Source organism: Mustelus asterias, chromosome 14 (genome assembly GCF_964213995.1).
Source record: "Mustelus asterias chromosome 14, sMusAst1.hap1.1, whole genome shotgun sequence".
Lineage (NCBI taxonomy): Eukaryota > Metazoa > Chordata > Chondrichthyes > Carcharhiniformes > Triakidae > Mustelus > Mustelus asterias.
Window position 1 is genome coordinate 16,440,994 of NC_135814.1, and position 25,226 is coordinate 16,466,219.

Here is a 25,226-nt window from a genome sequence, read left to right on the forward strand (position 1 = left end):
CACATCCTGGAGAGTTCCATCCAAAGTCCTTTAAAGGGCAATCTTTCACCCACTGGAAGTCTACCTCCATGTCCATGCTATTTGGTCATGGACTCTAAAGCTTCCCCAACTGCTATGCATTGTTATGTTTCTCCCAGAGCCAGAATCCTGATAATAGATCAGAGAGTTAGACCCCTCTCGTTGCAAATAAGTTCAAAAAGACTTTTAGCTGTCTCTGCTGTTTTGTGAAAATTCATAATGCAGGCTATAACCAGTCACAAAGAGACCAATTAACCAGAGCCAAACACCACGAGAAGCTCAAAATGAAGCAAAATAAATGAAAGGGAGGGTCTGGTATGTGCCCTCCATGAATGGCAGTTCACCTGCAACATTAAGCGGCTTGATCGCTCTCCCAAATGACTCAATCCTGTCAAACTTTTGAAATCCGCCCACAACACTGCAACGCACGGCTCCCAGAGGTCGAACTGCATACCTCCAAGTAATCACACCTTACACCCAGTACACCACAACCCCCCCGGTCACCACTGGTGACTCAACCTCTCAAAGAGACAATTCCTGTGGTGTGAATGATTGCTGCATTGATTTGATCGTCAGAGGTAGGAATCTTAAAAGAGATTTATTTTTGTCTGACTGTACCAAAAGTCTTTAACACTCCCATCTGTACAAAGTTATTAAAATGAGTCACTCTGCGAAACAGCTTCAGCGTCTCACTATTTTGGGGCATTCAGACAATGATTTCAGTCTCTTGCTCTGAAAATGTAATAATTTCTAGTTTCCCCTTCTGCAAAACAATTCACCAGTCACACCTGTCCAGAAAGCATATTTATACCTTTTTCACGGTAGAGAAAAGCAAAGTTTATAATATTTATAGATTTTTTTTGAAAAAGAGTGAGCCATGGATCAGTTGGCACTCTTGCCTCTGAGTCACGAGGTCCCAGGTTCAAGTCCCACTCTGGGAAGTGAGCACAAAAGTCAAGGCCAACAATCCAGTACATCACTGAGGGAGAGCTGCACTGTCCGAGGAGTCCTCTTTCAGAGCAGGCAATAAACCGAGGCCCTGGCTGCCTGTTTGGGTGAAGGATTCGGTGGCACTATTTTGAAGGGGGGTGGGGTGAATCTTCACAGCTAATCAAGTCTTAATTCAAGTCAAGTCTTAAATCAAGTCTTAATGTAAAGATTTGCATTCTAATCAGTATTCTGTAACTTGATTTTGTGTCTCTGTATGCCTTGTTTATGAGCAGATATCCACTCCATCTGACGAAGAAGCAGCGCTTCGAAAGCTAATGGCATTTGCTACCAAATAAACCTGTTGGACTTTAACCTGTTGTTAAAACTCTTACTGTATTTACCCAGTCCAACGCCGGCATCTCCACATCACAGATGCAACTATGACAGGTCGATTGTAAAGGGCAAGAAGATCAAGTTGGTTTTTGCCTTTTGTTGGTTCCCTTGCCAGCTGCCACAAGCCCAGTCTGGGAGTTATGTCCTTCCCGGATTGGTCAGCTTGGTCAGTAGTGGCACAGCCCAGCCACTCTTGGTGATGGATGTTGAAGTTGCCCACCTAGGGTACATTTGGCGCCCTTGCCACCCACAGTGCTTCTTCCAACTGGTGTGCAACATGAGGAGCACTGATACATCAGCTGAGGAAGGTTTCCTTGCCTATGTTTGACTTGATGCCATGAGAGTACACGGGGTCGGGAGCCAATGTAGAAGACTTCCAGGGCAACTCCCAACTATGTTAACACCGCGTTGCCACCTCTGTTGGATCTGTCCTGCTTGAGGGCAAGGACATACCCAGGGATAGTGATGGTGGCATCTGGATTATTGTCTGTAAGATATAATTTGGTGAGTTTAACTACGCCAGGCTGTTGCTGGAGCAGTCAGTGGGTCAGCTCTCCCAATATGGCACACGCCCCCAGACGAATGTGAGGACGTCTTTATAGCATTGACTGGGTGAGGTATGGCTGTCGACATTTCCGGTGCTTGGGCGGTCTGTCCAGTTTTTAAAAGTTTTTTTTAAGTTAGTTTATTAGTGTAACAAATAGGCTTACGTTAACACTGCAATGGAGTTACTGTGAAAACCCCCAGTCGCCACATTCCGGTGCCTGTTCGGATACACTGAGGAAGAATTTAGCATGGCCAATGCACCTAACCAGCACGTCTTTCAGACTGTGGGAGGAAACCGGAGCACCCGGAGGAAGCCCACGCAGACACGGGGAGAATGTGCAGACTCCACACAGACAGTGACCTGAGGCTGGAATTGAACCTGAACCCCCGCCGCTGTGAGGCAGCAGTGCTAACCACTGTGCCACCATGCCGTCCACTTATTACTTTTTGACTTTTCTGCAGTGGTTTGGTGCAACTGAGTGGCAGTTAAGGACAGTTAAAAGTCAACCATATTGCTGAGTCAGGAATCACATGTAGGCCAGACCGGTTAAAGATGGCAGATTTCCTTCCCTAAAAGACCCTCAGTGATGTGGAAGTTAGGTGGATGGGTTTTTTAATGACAATCCGATAGTTTCATGGTCACCCTTATTAGATTTTAATTCCAGATTTGTTACTTAATTGAAAGTAAATTCCACCACTGCCCTGGCGGGATTGGAACCCATGTCCACAGAGATTAGCCTGTCCCACTGGATTACTAGTTCAGTGACATTACCATTATGCCACCCTTCCCTAGCGTTGCCACATTGGAAGAGTACTGAGATACTGATTACATCCTCCACTGCCGAGTTTCTCATTTTCAGGGGAACTCGCAATTAGTTCCTGGGATCTGTTCAAGTATCCCACTGACTGATCCCTACTGGTGTTGGGGGAAGCCCCAATGAAGCATTCAGCTGCTGTATAGCCCAGAGAACCAAAGGGGACAGGGACAAGCAGAGCTACCCACTGAGCCTGGCAGGACATGAGCCGTATGATCGCCAAAATGAAGAACAAGGCGTGTATCTTATAATCAGAGCTTCTGGAACGAGAAGAGCAGCTTCCTGAGCAATCAAATCCTGCAGTGAGTGAATAGGAACATAGAAATGCAGAGGACCAGAAAAACCACTCAAGTTTATCGGGTCAGTCATGGTATCCGAGAAACATCGTATCCCAAGTCTCCAACAGATCTATATCCTGCTGTATCCTTTGTCCTCATCACCATCCGCAAATCCACCAACCTTTGTGTCATCCGCAAACTTACTAATCAATCCAGTCACATTTTCCTCCAAATCATTTATATATATTACAAACAGCAAAGGTGCCAGCACCGATCGCTGAGGAACTCCACTTGTCACAGTCCTCCATTCAGAAACGCTCCATTCCTCGCTACCCTCAGTCTTCTTTGACCAAGCCAGTTTTGTTCTTCATTTTGGTGATCGTACGGCTCATGCCCTGTCAGTTGAATTTAAGCTGCCTTTTCACCTTCTCTAGAAGTTTTGCCTCCCTGTTTGAGAAGCTGTGACTGTGCTAAACACAGCGATACTCATCTCAACTGTGCCACTTTGCATCTTTAATACTTCAATAAGTTTATCCGAGCTTTCTTCTCTCCGCTGTAAACATCACCAGCCTCTGCAACCTCTCCTTGCGCTGAGGGATCTTATAGAACTTATAGAAGTCAGGGCAGAGGGAGGCCATTCAGCCCATCAAGTTTGCACCAACAACAATCCCACCCTGGCTCCATCACCGTAACCACACATATTTACCCTGCTAATCGATAGGCGACATGGCGGCACAGTGGTTAGCACTGCTGCCTTAGTGTGCGGTTCGATTCCTAGCTTGGGTCACTGTCTGTGTGGAGTTTGCACTTTCTCCCCGTATCTGCGCAGGTTTCCTCCGGGTGCTCTGGTTTCCTCCCACAGTCCAAAGATGTACAGGTTAGGTGGATTGGCGATGCTAAATTGCCCTTTAGTGACAGGGGGACTAGCTAGGGTAAATGCATAGGGTTATGGGATAGGGCCTGGGTGGGATTGTGGTCGGTGTAGACTCGGTGGAAAAGCTACAAATCATCAAACCGCAAACATATTCCGTCCTGGATTGAGAATGGTGAGAAAACATGAACGCTGCCTGGCTGATTGCACCAAGTGTAAAAGCACACGCTGTCATGGAAAATTCAGGACAACGGCATGCTCAATGGGCTTAATCACCCTTTTATTTGTTGATGAGCCTGCTTCCAATTCCTGCACGCATCTGCTGACCATAATGGCGCCATGATGTCAGGATGCGAAACCGATGTTTGCTCGGTGATTTCACACAATCAACTGCTCGCCTGATGGGCCACGTGAAATTGCAGCCACGATCTGATTGAATGGTGGAAAAGGCTCAAAAGGCCCACTCCTGCTCCTATGTACAAACTAAGAGTCCTGTCCTATCAATTGCTCTGGCTGTAGCCCAAGATATCCTTAGATTCCTTTACCTTTTCATGTTCGCTGGTTTCAGCGATGTGTCCCAACAAAAACATCAAATCCCTCTATTGGATCCAGCTCAATACAATAATATCAGTTAGCTTGCGACGCCCATGCTTATTAGCTTTTCCTATTCTCATGACTGTGCCTTTCTCCACAATAAATAGCATTTATCGCTTGTCATTTCAGCTCCTCTATCCAAACGGATCCCTCTGTATTCATCTTGTGTCTGGTTGTTTGCAGCCCCTCCCACCTTCGCACCGAGCTCCAACTCAGAGAATGTGGTTTTGGTCCCTTTCTCCAAGAGAAGAACATCAACAATCAAGGGACTGATCCACTGATTGGAGCAACATGGTGGCACAGTGGTTAGCACTGCTGCCTCTCAGCGCCAGGGACCCAGCTTCGATTCCCGGCTTAGGTCACTGTCTGTGTGGAGCCTGCACGTTCTCCCCGTGTCTGCGTGGATTTCCTCTGGGTGCTCCGGTTTCCTCCCACAGTCCGAAAGATGTGCTGGTTAGGTGCACTGGCCATGCTAAATTCTCCCTCATTTTGTAACCGAACAGGCGCTGGAGTTGTGGCGAGTAGGGGATTTTCACAGTAACTTCATTGCAGTGTTAATGTAAGCCTACTTGTGACACTAATAAATAAACTTTTAAAAGTTACTTGACTGGTTACCTCCTTCCAAACTGATCCAGCTCCACATGTCGCCCGCCACCCTTTGCTTCCTCAGCTTCAGCCATTCAATCTATACCATGTGTGGGACAATCTCAGATACGACACTGCTTTCAATGAAATCTGAATGAGTAACAGCCACTGCATTTGCCCCTTCCTCCAGTTTGTTATCTCCTTGAAAAATGTTCTGCTTAGACTTTGCCAGATTTCAGATCACTGCCACTCCTCTTAAGGGAGCTTCATGGAGCTTTGTCGAGATGATCTACCCACAACTCCACCCCTAAGTTCTGTATTTTTTCAGATGGTTCTCAGCTCATTCCTTCTGATCGTCCTCCCATGTACGTTCCTTATCACGTCATTCTCTGGTCACCTCCTGAGCTTCTTTTTGAAGGTTTGAATTATAGGAGAGGCGGGCCTTTTTTCCCTGGAGTGTAGGAGGACGGCGGGGTGGGTACAATTACAACATTTAAAATGCATTTGGACAGGTACATGGATGGGAAAGGTTCAGAGGGATATGGGCCAAACGCAGACAAATGGGACTAGTTCAGTTTCCGAAACCTGGTCGGCAAGGATGAGTTGGGCTGAAGGGCCTGTTTCCGTGCTGTATATCCCTATGACTCTAGGTGGTGTTTCAATTCTTTTCCCCTAATCCCGTGTACAGTCCTGGTGTTTAGGAATTTCCTAAGGAGGGTTTCTATGATTTCTATGATTTCTATGATACCCGCCAGAATGTATCTTGTTTCATTAGTGACTTCCATGAAGATTCTCATGTGAAGTGTGTGACAAATTTGCCCATATCAATACTTGCATTTTGAAATAATGTGACAATCTCATGCTGCTCCAGCAGTTTTTGTTTCCCAAACTTGTGCATTTTAAATGGTTTTAATGGCCGTTAGTTGTCTTAGCCCCAGTTCCTGGCAATCACAGCCTCTCGATGTCCAGCTGCCTCAGCTGATTACTCAACTGCGACAGACTGGTTAAGTAAAAGTAAAGTTTATTGATTAGTCACAAGTAAGGCTTACATTAACACTTACTGTGAAATTCCCCCAGTCGCCACAGTCCAGCGCCTGTTCGGGTCAATGCACCTAACCAGCACGTCTTTCAGAATGTGGGAGGAAACCGGAGCACCCGGAGGAAACCCATGCAGACACAGGGAGAACGTGCAAACTCCACACAGACAGTGACCCAAGCTGGGAATCGAACCCAGATCCCTGGCGCTGTGAGGCAGCAGTGCTAACCACTGTGCCACCGTGCCGTAATGGTTGACTATTAAGCAGGTAACAAAAAAATGTCCAATACCTGATGTTCTGAATCTGAACACTACTAGCCAACAGCAATCTTCTTTCTCATCCTTATTGAGTTACATCCATTTATTCCACACACCTTCCACATTCAAAACTGTCTCAGTGACTGGGTGAAGTTTTCTCCCCACTGATTTCCTGCCTGATTAAAGCGCAGAGATCAACGTGGTTACGTTGCATGCATTTCACTAAGTGCACATTTCAGACGCAGGTGAATTCTGCAGCATCTGAAACGTCTGGGGATTGAGGAACTGCCTACTAAAGACGATTTGAAAAAGAAATGTTGTCAGTAAACCAGGCACTGGTTCCAGTAGCTATGGCAGGGAAAAGCAACTGAGGAAAAGGAGGGGGGCAAACGGAGCAGGATAAATTCCGCAACTGTGAAACTTTAAAGGGCCGGCAGAGAATGACCAAGCCATTTGCCTCCTAAAGGAACGAGCATTTTTTCAGAATTATTCCCCTCAGCAAGATGTGGACTTCCAAAGTTAGAGTGTCTAAATATGCATTGAATTTTCTATCATTTGGTTAAAAAGATCCCCTAAATTTTCCACTTCCACCCTCCACTCTGTTCCCCCAAAAGCCTATTTTCATTTGCAGTCAGAGTGCACGGTGGCACAGTGGTTAGCGCTACTGCCTCACAGCGCCAGGGTCCCAGGTTCAATTCTCGCCTCGGGTCACTGTGTGTGTGGAGTTTGCACTTTCTCCCCATGTCTGCACGGGTTTCCTCCGGGTGCTCCGGTTTCCTCCCACAGTCCAAAGATGTGCGGGTTAGATTGATTGGCTATTCTAAAATGACTCAATTGTCAGGGGGATTAGCAAGGTAAATGCGTGGGGCTATGGGAATAGGGCCTGGGTGGGATTGTGGTTGGTACAGACTCGATGGCCTCCTTCTGTACTATAGGGATTCTATGAACTCAGCCACAGTTCTCCATGTCTCTGTTCCCTGGCGCTTTTTTCCTAAATTCTCCTTCCTTTAGTCCCACTGCCACTTGGGACATCCCACACAGGACGAGGAATTCAATCTTCAGCAGCTACTTGTCCCCTGTTTCAGAACCCGTTCAACTCACACCAGTCCAACCCAAAGCGTGGTGATGTCTGAATCATTAAATGATTTCAAGGAGGAGATAGATATATTTCTGATTAAAAAAGCCAGGTTAAAGGGATTTGGGGAAGAGGTAGGGAGCTGGATTTGAGAGCAGGGAGAGATCAGCCATGATCTGATTGAATGGCGGAGCAAACTCAAAGGGTTGAATTTGCCAACTTCTGTTCCTAATTCCTGTGTTCCTCACCTCAGTTCAGGTCAGGTCAGGTCAGGTCTGACCTCAAGCAACGAGTGTAAACAAGTTACGTTAATCCTTATTCAGGTACCGTTAGCTCAAATTTGATCATGGTAACACGTCACAAGAGATAGCCAGCGATACAAATCCAATGGAAACCCGACATCTTACCAATGTTGTACCTCCAAAAGTCCTTCAGCCCATTTTGCCTCCGACCACCATAAAGATAGACATATCCCTCGTAGGTGCAGCAGCCATGCTTGTATCGTTCCACCGGTGCTGCTCTAGACTGGGGGAGCTGCCTCCACACAGGTTGCCCAATTCCTTTCTGCATAACGTTCTTGTCACAACCAGGTTATTTCCCAAATGGCCGGTGGCTGGTGAACCACCATGCTGCTTTCCCCCAGAATCCAGTACTCAAACTTCAGCCAAAACCATCTGGATGAACGTCACAGGATGCTCTAGGAACAACAGCAGGAGGTTACCAATCATTTCTCACTCGGGGTGCAGAATACAAGCTGAAACTCTCAAATTAGAAAACAGAAAATGCTGGAAACACGCGGCAAGCCTGGCAGCACCTGTGGAGAGAAAAACAGTGTCAATGCCTCATGCATGGGACTTTAACCAGAGCTTGGTTAAAACACTCAAGAGTAAACTCAACAGAGATGATGGATTTTGTAGATGTTAAGAAATCCTGAACGGCAAAGTTACAACGATCTCAATGAAACACATCTAAAAGGCATGCCAATTTACTGACACACATCCCGTCATGGGGTGGCAGGGTGGCACAGTAGTTCACACTGCTGCCTCACAGCGCCAGGGACCAGTTGCAGCCTTGGGTGATTATCGGTGTGGAATTTGAACATTTTTGCTGTGTCTGCGTAGGTTTCCACCCACAGTCCATAGGAGTTGGGAAGTCTTGTTGAAGTTGTACAAGACATTGGTATGGCCACACTTGGAATACTGTGAACAGTTCTGGTCACCCTATTATAGAAAGGATATTATTAAACTAGAAAGAGTGCAGAAAAGATTTACTAGGATGCTACCGGGACTTGATGGTTTGAGTCATAAGGAGAGGCTGGATTGACTGGGATTTTTTTCTCTGAAGCGTAGGAGGCTGAGGGGTGATCTTATAGTGGTCTATAAAATAATGAGGGGCATAGATTAGCGAGTCAGTACCTTTTCCCAAAGGTAGGGGAGTCTAAAACTAGAGGGCATAGGTTTAAGGTGAGAGGGGAGAGATACAAAAGTATCCAGAGGGGCAATTTTTTCCACACAGAGGGTGGTGAGTGTCTGGAACAAGCTGCCAGAGGTAGTAGTAGAGGCAGGTACAATTTTGTCCCTTAAAAAGCATTTGGACAGTTACATAGGTAAGATGGATATAGAGGGTTATGGGCCAAATGCGGGCAATTGGGATTAGTTTAGGGGTTTTTAAAAAAAGGGCGGCATGGGCAAGGCACAGTCAGAGTCCTGGGCAAAGGCCTCAGCACTCTCCCAGTATATGTTTCCATGCTGTAAACCTCTATGACTCTATGTGCGGGTTAGGTGGATTAGCCATTGTAAATGTGTGGGGTTACGGGGACAAATAAAAGTTAAAGTTTATTTATTTGTTACATGCAGGCTTACATTAACATTGCAATGAAGTTACCATGAAAATCCCCCACACTCCAGCGCCTGTTCGGGTACACTGAGGGAGAATTTAGCATGGCCAATGCACACCTAACCTGCACGTCTTTGGATTGTGGGAGGAAACCGGAGCACCTGGAGGAAACCCACGCAGACACGGGAGAGAATGGCAGACTCCACGCAGACAGTGACCCAAGCTGGGAATTGAACTGGGGTCCCTGGTACTGTGAAGCAGCAGTGCTAACCACTGTGCCATTGTGCCGCTCCAGGGCAGCGGAGAGCTGAATCCGTCAGAGATTCAGTGCAAACTCGATGGGCCGAAGTGCCTCCTTCTGCATTGTGGGGATTCTATGGTCCCCACATTTTGACAGTTGGAAGTTACTTACGTTGCCTTCAACTGAAACCTTAAGAGTTTATAGGAACAACAAAGCCTGCCTTATCTTCTTGGTAAAAAAACAGATCGACCCGCACCGACTTGCCTTTGAATCTGCACCTTCTCTCTGTACACCTCTTCCACCCACCTGATAATCCGTGTGTAATGTATGAACACAACACGCGACTCAGATTCAATCCAGGGCATCTTAAATGGCAAAGTCCCTTTAAAAATAGCTGAAATCACAAAAATCTAGTGACTAAGGTTGAAAGCCCATCTGGGTACTTTCGGGAAATCTGCCACCCTTACCTAGTCTGGCCTCTATACGGGCCCACAGCAATGCGGTTGATTCTTAACTGCCCCTCTGAAATGGCCTCGCAAGCCACTCAGCTCTAGGGCAACCAAGAATGGGCAATAATCGCTGGCCCAGCCAGTGAAACCTACAGCCAATGAATGAATACAAAAAGTATTTACTTTCAGCCTCTCTAGAATTTGGTGAAGGGGAAGAGGGGAACTTTACCAGCCAAGCAGTTGTCCAGATATAAATGTTAACGGCCAAAATAGGGTCACTAATTATGAGCACATGTACTACCTTTGACCTCTCAGCTCTGTAGCAGTGGGAATTCGGGTGAGCAGTTTAACACAGCTGGTTCAGGCCTTTGTCGGTTTCGGAGGCTGGCTTCACAGGGTGGGGGGAGAGGGGGAGGCTGGCTTCACAGGGTGGGGGGAGAGGGGGAGGCTGGCTTCACAGGGTGGGGGGGGGGGGTAGTGGGGAGGCTGGCTTCACAAGGGGGGGAGGGGGGGTAGTGGGGGAGGCTGGCTTCACAGAGTGGGGGGGTGCTGGGGAAGCTGGCTTCACAGGGTGGGGAGGGTAGTGGGGGGGGGGCTGGCTTCACAGGGTGGGGGGGGGGTAGTGGGGGGGGCTGGCTTCACAGGGTGGGGAGGGTAGTGGGGGGGGCTGGCTTCACAGGGTGGGGGGGGTAGTGGGGGAGGCTGGCTTCACAAGGGGGGTAGTGGGGGAGGCTGGCTTCACAAGGGGGGTAGTGGGGGAGGCTGGCTTCACAAGGGGGGTAGTGGGGGAGGCTGTCTTCACAGGGTGGGGGGGATAGTGGGGGAGGCTGGCTCCACAGGGTGGGGGGGGATAGTGGGGGAGGCTGGCTCCACAGGGTGGGGGGGATAGTGGGGGAGGCTGGCTTCACAGGGTGGGGGGGATAGTGGGGGAGGCTGGCTTCACAGGGTGGGGGAAGCACTCGCGGTGACAGATTAGCCGCTGACCCCTTCAAACTGCCACTGGCCCCATCGTTTCACAGCATTCTCCCCACATTCTAGAACATTCCAATTTTGAATGCCCGTGTTCCAGCTTCTCAATCTCATCTGCAGGGGAAATTCTCAAAGCTATGGAAAAGAATGAGGCTATTTGGCCCACTGCGACTGTGCTAACATTTTGGTCGAGGTGTCCAATTAATCCCACTCGCCAATGTTTAAAGTTTATTTATTAGTGCCACAATTAGGTTTATATTAACACTGCAATGAAGTTACTGTGAAAATCCCCTTGTTGCCATACTCCAGCGCCTGTTCGGGTACACGGAGGGAGAATTTAGCATAACCGATGCACCTAGCCAGCACGTCTTTCGGACTGTGGGAGGAAACCAGAGCAACCGGAGGAAACCCATGGGGAGAACGTGCAAACTCCACACAGAGTGACTCAAGTCAGGAATCGAACCCCAGTCCCTGGCCACCCCAAGTCATTTCCCATGGCTTTTTCCCCTTCACCTACGCATTGAATTTTCAGTTGAAAGTTCCTATTGAATCTGCTTCCAGCAGCTTTTAGGCAGCACATTCTAAATCACAACAACTCACCGTAAAAAATAATGTCGTCATATTGCCTCTGCCAATTACCTTCAATCTGTGCCCTCTAGTTACCAACCTTTCTGCCACTGGGTTCAGTTTTGTCATACTTGCTCTATCAAACCATTTATGATTTTGAACACTTCTATCAAAAGCCTCCCCTGCTTTAAGCTCTCCCAGTCTTTTTACACAAGTGAAGTCCCCTCAACCCCGACACCGTTCTAGTTAACGCTTCTGCACCAAACCCAAGCTCTCGACACCCTTTCTAAAATGCAGTGCTCAGAACTGAACACACTGCCAGTGCACTAAAAAGATTCTTTACTTTTGTCTCCAATTTCTGAATTAATAAACCCAAGCATCCCATATGTTTTATTTTGCCAACAGACTTCTCAACATGCTCTGTCACATTCGAAAAATAGTGAGCTCTTACCCATCCCCAGTCTCTCTGTTCCTCAATCCCTCCCTCCCGCCTTTACCACTGTATTATTGGTGGCACAGTGGTTAGCACTGCTGCCTCACAGCGCCAGGGACCCAGGTTCAATTCCTGGCTTGTGTCACTATCCGTGTGGAGTCTGCACGCTCTCCCCGTGTCTGCGTGGGTTTCCTCCGGGTGCTCAGGTTTCCTCCCACAGTCCGAAAGACGTGCTGGTTGGGTGCATCAGCCATGCTCAACTCTCCCTCAGTGTACCCGAACTGGCGACAGAGTGTGGCGACTCGGGGATTTTCACAGTAACTGCATTGCAGTGTTAATCTAAGCTGACTTGTGACACTAATAAATAAACTTAAAAACTTATTAAGGCTCCTCCATGCATTTGTTATCTCTAACCTATTCCATATTCCCAACCTTGCAACATCCTTAAACTTAAGTCCACCTAAATCTCTGCGGCCCACATCCGAATTCGCACCAATTTCCAATCAGCCTTTGTCCTGATGTCCACTAATCTACTTTGGCTCCCAGCCTGGTAACGCCTCGATTTTAAAATTCTCATCTTCATTTTCAAATCCCACCCATGGACTCACCTCTTCCGAACTCTACAACTTCCTCCAGCGCCATTTACCTTTCCGACATCTCTTCCCTCCTCCAACTCTGGCTTGGAGTTAACTCTGATTTTTACTGCTTTGACAGTGGCCAATGTGCCTCTAGCTACCTCAGTGCTAATCCCTGCAATTCCATCCCTAAATGATAAGTAGGGTTTGTCAACCGTTCTTAAATGGCTGTCAGACTACCAGCTTCGCCATCAGCCTCCTAATGGTTATTAGGTGGCACTGCTGCCCCACAGCGCCAAGGACCGGGTTTGATTCCAGCCTTGGGTCACTGTCTGTGTGGAGTTTGCATGTTCTCGCCCCACCGTCTGTGTGGGTTTCCTCCGGGTGCTCCGGTTTCTTCCCACACTCCAAAGATGTGCGGGTTAGGTGGACTGGCCATGCTAATTTGCCCCTTAGTGTCGCAAGATGTGTAGCTTATGGAGATTAGCAGGGTAAACACTTGGGAGTTACGGGGATGGGGCCTCGGTAAGATGCTCTGTTGGAGGGTCAGTGCAGACTCGATGGGCTGAATGGCCTGCTTCTGCAGTGTTGGGATTTGATGAAAGCAATCCGGGAGATTTTAAAATGACAATTCTGTGATTCGATTCTGTAACTCGTGGTCCCCGGCCACAGCCCATTCATGAATGGTGATAATTGCGCTTGCAGCGGCCGCACTGGTGCAGCACGATAACATAGATCATAACCGACATGACCGTGCACGCGCACTGCGCTCACGAACATCACTGCCTGTTCTTCCCCCGACAACGCTGTCCATACTTCCAGTTGAGAAGAACCAAGAAGGATTTTGAGTCAGGAGGTAAAGGAGCGAATGGTGAAGCAAAGGGCAACTGTTTGAACTTTCAACTGCCCTTGCCTGGAAACTTCACAGCGTGCAGTGACCAGCCTAAAAATGCTTGACAAATGGCTGCGAGGAAGGCCCAGGATTCGAGATAAGAGGGAGCACTGTTGCCTGCTTTGCAACTGGGTTATGAAAATTACCACGACAACACTCACCAATTCTTACAGATGCACCATAGAAAGTATCCTTTCCAGATATATCACAGCTTGGTATTGCTCCTGCTTTGCCCAAGACCGCAAGGGTTGTGAATGCAGCCCAGTCCATCACTCAAACCAGCCTCCCATCCATTGACTCTGTCTAAACTCCCCGCAGCCTCGCACGGATCCCACGCACCCCGGACATTCTCTTTTCCACCTTCTTCAGTTGGGAAAAAGATACAAGAGTCTGAGATCACGTACCAACCAACTCAAGAACAGCTTCTTCCCTGCTGCCATCAGACTTTTGAATGGAACTACCAAGCTGATCTTTCTCTACACCCTAGCTATGACTGTAACACTACATTCTCCCTTCCTTCTTCCCTCTGTACTCTATGAACGCTATGTTTTGTCTGCAAAGCGCATAAGAAACAATACTTCTCACTGAATCCACATGCATGTAACAATAGTAAATCAAATTACATTGAGTAAAACGGCCTAAAAGGGTTACTTTGTCCTAAGATAGTGTAATCAGTGATTTCACAACTTTTTGTTTGTGAAGTCGCTTTAATTCTCTTGAAAAAACGTTTGACTTGACAAGAGCTAGAAACACGGGTGAAACAGGTAGCAACCGAGGAGGAAATGATGACCCAGGCCCTGTTTAAAGCCTGGGCCTTTCTTAGGCCTGTCCCCGAAGGTCGAGTGTGTTACTTCAACCCTGAAGAGACGGTGAATGGGAAGGAGTCAGTGATTTTCTTTACTCCAGTTGATTTATTGATTTTGTTGTTTAATTTGCTTTCTTCTCATCATGGGACCTTGAACACAACTCAGGGAAGAATCTAGAATTCAACATTGCAAAGGCCAAAACAAAAGAGGCACTTGTGTCCAAAAAAACTTGAATCTGGGAGAGCTGCCAAAGGAAATGGGATGAGTTGATGGGATGGACGGGAAATTGGACCAGTGAAGAAATTCCCCTCCTCGTGTCACCCAGTCAGCTGCAGCCTCACCTCCGTCGCCACCTCCCGGATTATGCCCAGCCAGAGTTGGCAACCCTAAGCAATAACTGGGCGCACCTTCAAACTATGCAAGTTTCTAACCACGCTATCGGGTGGGAGAATCTCATTCCCAGCTTTTTTTGCCTTCAGATCAACACCAAAAACAGTTGGAATTGTCTCTCATTCCCCATCCCTCTCTCGTTACTTGCAGTGCAGACACTGCAGGACACACCAGCTAACCCATTCTACATATTCGAGGTCTCAATTCTGGTTGCAACATTGTCAGGAGTACTCTGAGCAAGAACTGAGCTTACTCCCTTTAGCCATTCCTTCTCCTTCAACGCAACAGCTGTTGCCCAACATCCTCCCAAAGCAACTGAAATCCAAATGAGCTTACTTTTCATATAGTTTTGTAACAAGAATGTGTTCAGACCTTTGCGAGGGTATAACAAATAGCACTGGATCCAACATTTTAACTCTCATCCATAACAGGGTATTGGTGGTATGGTACAAATCTAGACTGGCTGTCATGTTTACACAGTAAGAAGTCTCACAACACCAGGTTAAAGACGACTACGCTTCAAGAAGTGCTTCATTCGATGTTAAGTGATCTAGGATGGGGTGGGGTGCATGTGTGTGTGTTGCCGGGGGGGGGGGGACGGACAAGGGGCTTTTGACAGAACAACGCACCAGGGGGTTGGCAGGGAGTGGTGACCAAACTGTAGGAGTGAAGGGCAAAGGGTAATTTTCTTTCTCTCAAAGAGGCCACATGGTGGCACAGTGGTTAGCATTGCTGCCTCACAGCGCTTAGCACTGCTGCCTCACAGCGCGAGGGACCTGGATTCAATTCCGGCCTTGGGTGACTACCTATGTCTCCCCGAGTCTGCGTGGGCTTCCTCCGGGTGCATCAGTTTCCTCCCACAGTCCAAAAGCGCACGGGTTAGGTTGATTGGCCGTGTTAAATTGTTCCTTCGTGTCCGGGGGATTAGTAGGGTAAATACGTGGGGGGATAGGGCCTGGGTGGGATAGTTGTTGGTGCAGGCTCCAATGGCCGAATGGCCTCCTTCTGCACTGTAGGGATTCTATAATTCTTTTATGATTCTAACCCCCTCACTCTCTCAACCCTCCTACACACTTTTTTTCCTTCCTCAATTCCTCTCTCTCCCCTCCCTCTCACACTCCCTAACCACCCCCCCCCACTGCCCCACCCTCCACCTCTCTCTCTTGCCCTGCTTCCTCCACCTCTCTCTCCCTCATCTGCCTCCTCCCTCTCTCCTCCCCCTCTTTCTCACAGCCTTCCCCACCTCTCTCCCCTGCCTGCCCCCATCTGTCTGGGCGGCACAGTGGCTAGCACTGCTGCTTCACAGCGTCACAGACCCAGGTTCAATTCTGGCCTTGGGTGACTGTCTGAGGATAGGGCCTGGGTGGGACTGTCGGTGGTGCCGGCTCGATGGGCTAAATGACCTCCTTCTGTGCTGTAGGGATTCTATGATTTCCCCCCCTCCCTGCCTCCTTCCCTCCCCTCCTTCTCTCCTTCTGCCTCCTCCCCATCTCTCTTCCCCCCTTTCCCTCTCCCCGCGTGATCTCTCTGCCCATGCCCTGCCTCTCTCTCCTCGCTCCTCCCCTCTCTCTGTCTCTGTCTCCCTCTTCTCCCCTCCCCCCCCCCCCCGCCCCCCCTCTCTCTCTCTCTCCCTTCCCCCTCTCTCTCTCCTTCCCTCTCATTCATCAGTCCCTTCATGTGGTGGTCAATTTCAGACTGTTCCACACCCCCGGTTCCCGATCCTGTCCTGATCACTCTGTCGCTCCCAGCAGCACAGACACAGCCCCACACCCACTCTTCACCTTAAAATATCAGTATCCAGAGAAATTGGCGGGAAGATCCACAAATCCTCGAAGCGTCACAAACCCGAGAGTAACTCACAGTATGGTACCTTCGAGTTTTTTATTAAAGGGTTCACTGTGGCGATTGGCTGGCCTGGTACAAGCACTGGTGGGACAGCCTGTGGCTCGAAGGCTTTCTTGGGACAACCTTCTCCTAGGATGTCCCATGGTATGAAAAGATGCTACATAACTAGAGTCATAGAGGTTTACAGCATGGAAACAGGTCTTTCGGCCCAACTTGTCCATGCCATCCAGTGTTCATCTCTAAGCTAGTCCCAATTGCCCGCATTTGGCCCATATCCCTCTATACCCATCTTACCCATGTAACTGTCTAAATGCTTTTTAAAAGACAAAATTGCACCCGCCTCTACTACTGCCTTTGGCAGCTCGTTCCAGACGCTCCCTACCTTTGGGGAAAGGTGTTGACTGTCTACCCAATCCCTATGTCCCTTATTATTATACATAAAGTAACAGTTTATTTCTACAATGCTGTACATGAACTTTTTTTTAAAGTTTGCTGCAAATCCTAAGGGGGCAGATTTTGCGGTTGATCCTGTCAGCATTCACCGTCATTACACCACCGAAACTGATAGCAACGTCTGTAGGCCACACATTGTCACAGCGACAGGAAACTGCGACAGACAGAGATCTACCTACTTCACCAGCTAACCACACACACACAGTGAACTGTTTAAAGAAGAGCAGCTTGTAAAAATAAATACAAGGAAAGACACCGATCACAAATCACCAAGTCACCTAATGGCCGACGTGCTTTCTGTGGCCATAGACGTGACTCCAGGATTAGCGGGCTGCCTCCCTGGTACCAGGGTGAAGGATGTCACAAAGCCTCTGCAGGACATTCTACTGCAGGAGGGTGAACAGACAGAGCTCATGGTCCACATTGCTCTGGTACCAATGGTACCAATGACTTAGGTAGGAAGGGGGATATGGTCCTGCAATGGGTGGCAGATAAAGAGGATGCATTTTGGTCGGAAGAACTTGGAGAGACAATAGAAAATAAAGGGTAATACTCTTAAAGGGCTGCAGGAGCAGAAGGTAGCAGGACTGGGGTAGAAAGCAGTTAATAAATGAGGCAATATCCTGGCCTTTATTAACAGGATGTGGAGATGCCGGCGTTGGACTGGGGTGGGCACAGTAAGAAGTCTCACAACACCAGGTTAAAGTCCAACAGGTTTATTTGGTAGCAAATACCATAAGCTTTCGGAGCACAGCTCCTTCGTCAGATGGAGTGGATATCTGTTCTCCAACAGTGCACAGACACAGAAATCAAGTTACAGAATACTAATTAGAATGCAAATCTCTACAGCCAGCCAGGTCTTAAAGGTACAGATAATGTGGGTGGAGGGAGCATCCTGTTTAACTTTTCCTCATATGACAATCCCTCCATACCGGGGATCATCCTAGTGAACCTAGTCTTTGGAATTCTCTTCCAGCAGTGGAGGCTGGGTCAATAAATATATTCAAGGATGAGTTGGGGAGATTTTTTTAATCAAAGGGAAGTGAAAGGGTATCGGGGGGGGGGGATGGGCAGCAAAATTGAATTAATGCCACAATGAGACCAGCCATGATCTCATGGAATGGCAGAACTGGTTTGATGGGCCGATTGGCCAACTCCTATTACGACTTATGATGTTATATTTTATTCTATCGAAATTTAATCAGAAAATTTATTCTGTTTTCTGAAAATTAAAGAAAAATAAAAGGAATTTGGTGCTTTTGAATTCCTGATTTGCTGTCTATGAGAATACTTCCGGATGAACCGGATGATTGGAGGGTGGCTCATGTTGTTCCGTTGTTTAAAAAAGGTTCCAAAAGAAATCCGGGAAATTATAGGCCAGTAAGTTTGACGTCGGTGGTGGGCAAGTTATTGGAAGGTGTGATAAGGGATAGGATCTACAAATATTTGGATAGACAGGGACTTATTAGGGAGAGTCAACATGGCTTTGTGCGTGGTAGGTCATGTTTGACCAATCTATTAGAGTTTTTCGAGGAGGTTACCAGGAAAGTGGATGAAGGGAAGGCGGTGGATGTTGTCTACCTGGATTTCAGCAAGGCCTTTGACAAGGTCCCTCATGGGAGGTTAGTTAGGAAGGTTCAGTCGCTGGGTATACATGGGGAGGTAGTAAATTGGATTAGACACTGGCTCAATGGAAGAAGCCAGAGAGTGGTTGTGGAGGATTGCTTCTCTGACTGGAGGCCTGTGACTAGTGGTGTGCCGCAGGGATCGGTGTTGGGTCCATTGTTGTTTGTCATCTATATCAATGATCTGGATGATAATGTGGTAAATTGGATCAGCAAATTTGCTGATGATACAAAGATTGGAGGTGTAGTGGACAGTGAGGAAGGTTTTCAAAGCTTGCAGAGGGATTTGGACCAACTAGAAAAATGGGCTGAAAAATGGCAAATGGAATTTAATGCAGACAAGTGAGAGATATTGCACTTTGGAAGGACAAACCAAAGAAGAATGTACAGGGTAAATGGTAGGACTCTGAAGAGTGCAGTTGAACAGAGGGATCTGGGAATACAGGTACAGAATTCCCTAAAAGTGACGTCACAGGTGGATAGGGTCGTAAAGAGTGCCTTTGGTACATTGGCCTTTATAAATCGGAGTATCGAGTATAAAAGTTGGAGTGTTATGGTAAGGTTATATAAGGCATTGGTGAGGCCGAATTTGGAGTATTGTGTACAGTTTTGATCACCTAGTTACACAGGAAGGATGTAAATAAGGTTGAAAGAGTGCAGAGAAGGTTCACAAGGATGTTGCCGGGACTTGAGAAGCTGAGTTACAGAGAGAGATTGAATAGGTTGGGACTTTATTCCCTGGAGCGTAGAAGAATGAGGGGAGATTTGATTGGGGTGTATAAGATTTTGATGGGTATTAATAGAGTGAATGCAAGCAGGCTTTTTCCACTGAGGCTAGGGGAGAAAAAAACCAGAGAGCATGGGTTAAGGGTGAAAGGAGAAAAGTTTAAAGGGAATATTAGGGGGGGCTTCTTCACGCAGAGAGTGGTGGGAGTGTGGAATGAGCTGCCAGATAAAGAAAACCTTGGACGGGTTCATGGATGGGAGGGGTGTGGAGCGATATGGTCCAAGTGCAGGTCAGTGGGACTAGGCAAAAAATGATTCGGCACAGACAAGAAGGGCCAAAAGGCCTGTTTCTGAGCTGTAATTTTCTATGGTCTATGGTTCTATCTTGCTTGCCAACATCAATGTACCTGGAGATGCCCTTGATCTGCTGCCAGATTTAAAATGCATTTGTGAAAGAGGAAAGGTACAGCAGAGAGATCATTGGATCTTTGTGGGTAGTTTTCTTAGAGGTCAGATGTGAGTGCTATTGCTTCGCTGCTGACCCCAGAATCTAGGTCTTGCCGATATAACGTATTATTTGTTTGCCAGAAGGGAGAGATCGAGACAGAAGTAGATATACAAAGGATTGTTAATGACGCGCCTGTGTCCTGGTTCACAGTATAATGAACTGAACACTCTGGAGTAAATGGTTTGTGTACAATCCACCCTTGTGTCATGGTGATAGCCCATCAACACCATGTCGATGTACTGCTGGCCTCAGAGAGGGAAGTGACTCATGGAATTAATGCGCCACGTGTTACCTGCTTAATTAAGTAATACAATCCTACTCGCATCTGCCAAGTACGCCCAGCAGCAACTAAAAGACATTGAACTGATGAGAACAATTATTTATTTCATGTAAATGACTTTCTGTGGCATTGTGTATGGAACAAAAACAGGAAATTCAAAGCGCCTTGCAGTCAACGGTAGAAGATACAACACACTATGTATTGCAGAAGCCACATAACATGATGTATGCTGCTGAAGCCTCAAAGGTCCCTTAAGTATTTTAGGTCCCAAAAGGATCAAATCAAAAATACTCAATTGAAACGCTGGCAATTTCATTTCTCTCTGAACTCATAATGATGTTTGTGACAACTTAAAGGTTGGCAACTGCAGCCATGAGAAAAGAGCTTGGGAATTTATAAAAGGAAGACACAAAAGAGATGTTGGTGGGTTTATAGTTTGCATGCAACACCAAGGAAAAGACCAGCTGATAAAAGCAAATTACTGCGGATGCTGGAATTTGAAACCAAAACAGAAAATGCTTGAAAATCTCAACAAGTCTGACAGCATCTGTGGAAAGGGAACAGAGCCAACGTTTCAAGTCTGGATGACTTTTCGTCAAAGACTCATCCACACTTAAAACATCAGCTCTGTTCTCTCTCTCTCCACAGGTGCTAAAAAACCAATGGATCAGTTTTCATGTGTTTAAGGGATGAATGCTGACCAGGTTACTGGGAAAACTCCCCACGCTTCTGCAAGGAATTCCAAGGAATTGCTTATATCTGACCTGATGGGCAAATGGGAGCCTGAATTTAACATTGTGTCTTCAACCAATGCAAGATGGCCACCAACATCTGTCTGCACATGCATAGTGAAGGAATGATGTCCTTTGCAGGGGACACAGGGCCAGTTGGATCTTACGTGGATTCTGCAGCAGATGAATTAAGAATTACAGTTTAAACTGAAGGTGCATGCTGGCCTCTGTTGTACAGTTTTGCTGTGTATAATTGTATAGTTTTAGCAAGAGTGCATTGTGACAGCACTCCCGACCTTAACCCTCCTATCTATACATCAAACATCCCCACTTGCAAAATCCATCCAGAGTTGAACTTGGGGGATTTCAAAATTACTTTAATGTGGTTAATTTGTTTCCCCTCTTCCTTTCACTTCTTATTAAAACTACTACATTCCTACTGTCCAGTGACAGCTTATTAAACTGCCCTTCGTCCTTCCTGGTTCTGTCTTTATAATGTTGTGCAAAGTGTGTGTGTTTCACACAACAATCACGTGCAAAGGGCAGCACGGCGATACGGTGGTTAGCACTTCTGTCTCACAGCACCAGGGACCCGGGTTCAATTCCGGCTGAAGGTCACGGTCTGTCTGGAGATTGCACGTTCTCCCCGTGTCTGCATGGGTTTCCTCCAGGTGATCAGGTTTCCTCCCACATTCCATAAATGTGGAGGTTAGGTTGATTGGCCATGCTAAATTGACCCTAGTATCAGGAGGATTAGCAAGGTAACTGTGTGGGGTTACGTGAATAGGGCCTGGTTGGGATTGTGGTCGGTACAGACTCAATGGGCCGAATGGCCTCCTTGTGTACTGTAGGGATTTTACAATTCTATGAAAGTTCGATGGGACACTAATGTATAATCTGAGGAGCGACAATTAGCAAATTGCGTTCAACTGTCTGAGTGAATGGGAAAGAATAACCACCAAAACGTCAGATTCTTTATCTTTTTTCTGTGTCGTCCACAAAGAGAATATTTGAAATATGCACAGCATTTGAATCATTACACCTAACATGAGAAGACCACTCGGAGGTGTCGCTCTGAAGTTAAATAACCGTGGCAACACAAAGGCTGGTTAAACTTTATAAAGTTTAAACTTTAGTGGTGTAGTGGTAATGTCACTGGATCAAGAATCCAATATTCTGGAGACAAGGGCTCAAATACCATACTGGCAGCGGCTGAAATTTTATTTTATTTTATTTCATTCATAGGACATGGGCGTGGCTGGCTGGCCAGCATTTATTGCCCAACCCTAGTTGCCCTTAGAGGACAGTTGAGAATCAACCACATTGCTGTGGCTCTGGAGTCACTTGTAGGCCAGACCAGGTAAGGATGGCAGATTTCTTTCCCTAAAGGGTATTAGTGAACCAGATGGGTTTTTACGACAATCATTTCATGGTCAACAGTAGATTCTTAATTCCAGATATTTTATATTGAATTCAAATTCCACCATCTGCCGTGGCGGGATTCAAACCCGGATCCCCAGAATATTAGCTGAGTTTCTAGATTAATAGTCCAGAGATAATATCACTAGGCCATCACCTCCCATAAATTCAGGTAATAATCTCGAATGAACAAGCTAGTCCCAGTAATGTGACCATGAAACCCATCTGGTTCACTTATGTCCTTTAGGGAAGGAAATCTGCTGTCCTTACCTGGTCTGGCCTACATGTGACTCCAGATCCACAGTGAAGTGGTTGACTCTTAACTGCCCTCAGCAATGGCGTGGCAAGTCACTCAGTTCAAGAGCAATTAAGGATCAACACCAAATACTGACCTTGCCAGCGATGCCCACATCCTATGAAAGAATTTTAAAAATAATCCTGAAAGACAGACACAGACAGACACAGACAGACACACACACAGACAGACAGACACACACACACACACAGACACACACACACACACAGACACACACACACACACAGACACACACACACAGACACACACACACACAGACACACACACACACAGACACACACACACACAGACACACACACACACAGACACACACACACACAGACACACACACACACAGACACACACACACACAGACACACACACACAGACACACACACACAGACACACACACACAGACACACACACACAGACACACACACACAGACACACACACACAGACACACACACACACAGACACACACACACAGACACACACACACAGACACACACACACAGACACACACACACAGACACACACACAGACACACACACACAGACACACACACACAGACACACACACACAGACACACACACACACACACACACACACACACACACACACACACACACACACACACACACACACACACACAGACACACAGACACAGACACACACACACAGACACACACACACAGACACACACACACAGACACACACACACACACACAGACACACACACACAGACACACACACACAGACACACACACACAGACACACACACACAGACACACACACACAGACACACACACACACAGACACACACACACACAGACACACACACACACACAGACACACACACACACAGACACACACAGACACACACAGACACACACAGACACACACACAGACACACACACAGACACACACACAGACACACACACAGACACACACACACAGACACACACACACAGACACACACACACAGACACACACACACAGACACACACACACAGACACACACACACACACACACAGACACACACACAGACACACACACACACACACAGACACACACAGACACACACACACACAGACACACACACAGACACACACAGACACACACACAGACACACACACAGACACACACACAGACACACACACAGACACACACACAGACACACACACAGACACACACACAGACACACACACAGACACACACACAGACACACACACACAGACACACACACAGACACACACACAGACACACACACACAGACACACACAGAGACACACACAGACACACACACACAGACACACACAGACACACACAGACACACACAGACACACACAGACACACACACAGACACACACACAGACACACACAGACACACACACACACACAGACACACACACAGACACACACACACAGACACACACACACAGACACACACACACAGACACACACACAGACACACACACAGACACACACACAGACACACACACAGACACACACACAGACACACACACACAGACACACACACACAGACACACACACAGACACACACACAGACACACACACAGACACACAGACACACAGACACACAGACACACAGACACACAGACACACACACAGACACACACACAGACACACACACAGACACACACACAGACACACACACAGACACACACAGACACACACACAGACACACACACAGACACACACACAGACACACACACAGACACACACACAGACACACACACAGACACACACACAGACACACACACAGACACACACACAGACACACACACAGACACACACACACACACAGACACACACACAGACACACACACACACACACAGACACACACACACAGACACACACACACAGACACACACACACAGACACACACACACAGACACACACACACAGACACACACACACAGACACACACACACAGACACACACACACAGACACACACACCTGGTCAAATCCTTTTCAAAACTATTCATAGAATGCTTCTGCCACCTTTTCAGATAAAGCATTCCACATCCTGAGAACTTGGCATTAAACCATTGCTTATCTCTCCTCTGCTGATAATTTAAACCTATAACCGCTTGCTGTTGACCTACTTGCCTGAGAGAATAGTTGTTCTAATTTACTCTGCATTATGTCCTGCAATAAAGTTTAAACAAATAAGCAGTGCCTCTGGTTTATTACTTTAAATGTCGAGATCAGCATAAATCAGAGTAAATAGTTTACTCAAGTCTGTTGTACACTGTAACAGGCACAGTTTACAGATCGCCATCAGTACGCTGACCTTGTCCAAACTGACCACAGCACCACATCAAGAATCCTGAATTAATTATGCACCCTTAACCAATAGAAACACCCAATTGTTGTGGAAAGGAATCTCATTTGGCAGGTAAGTAAGCAGAATACATGAGAAAAAATGATTAATCAAAATGATTGCAGAAAAATTAAAAAGTGGGGTGAAACACAAACAGCCTTCAAGTGACGTGGAGGCAGAAAATTTTAAATAATGCCATTAAAAATTTGTCTTATCCACTGATAATCACCAATATGCCCTGATGATTAAAGCAGTATATATTATTCCTGGCTGGTTCAGAGCAGCACGGTGGTACAGTGGTTAGGGACCCGGATTCAATTCCGGGCTTGAATGACTGTGTGCGCGGAGTCTGCACATTCTCCCCGTGGCTGCGTGAGTTTCCCCCCGGGGGCTCCGGTTTCCTCCCACAGTCCGAAAGACGTGCTGGTTAGGTGCA

The 25,226-nt window shown here is 47.1% G+C and overlaps 1 protein-coding gene across 2 annotated transcripts in view; it reads right to left on the bottom strand.

Moving 5' to 3' along the window:
• Positions 1-25,226, bottom strand: part of klhdc3l (kelch domain containing 3-like) — a 64,869-nt gene that overhangs the window by 36,175 nt on the left and 3,468 nt on the right. The window contains exon 2 of one of the 2 annotated variants that reach the window (XM_078227915.1): positions 7,807-8,096. The exons of the other annotated variant lie outside the window; for it this stretch is intronic. Coding sequence (XP_078084041.1) covers positions 7,807-7,969 — 163 coding nt within the window. The 5' untranslated portion in view covers positions 7,970-8,096. The remainder of the gene's footprint in view (positions 1-7,806; positions 8,097-25,226) is intronic. 2 annotated transcript variants of the gene reach the window in all.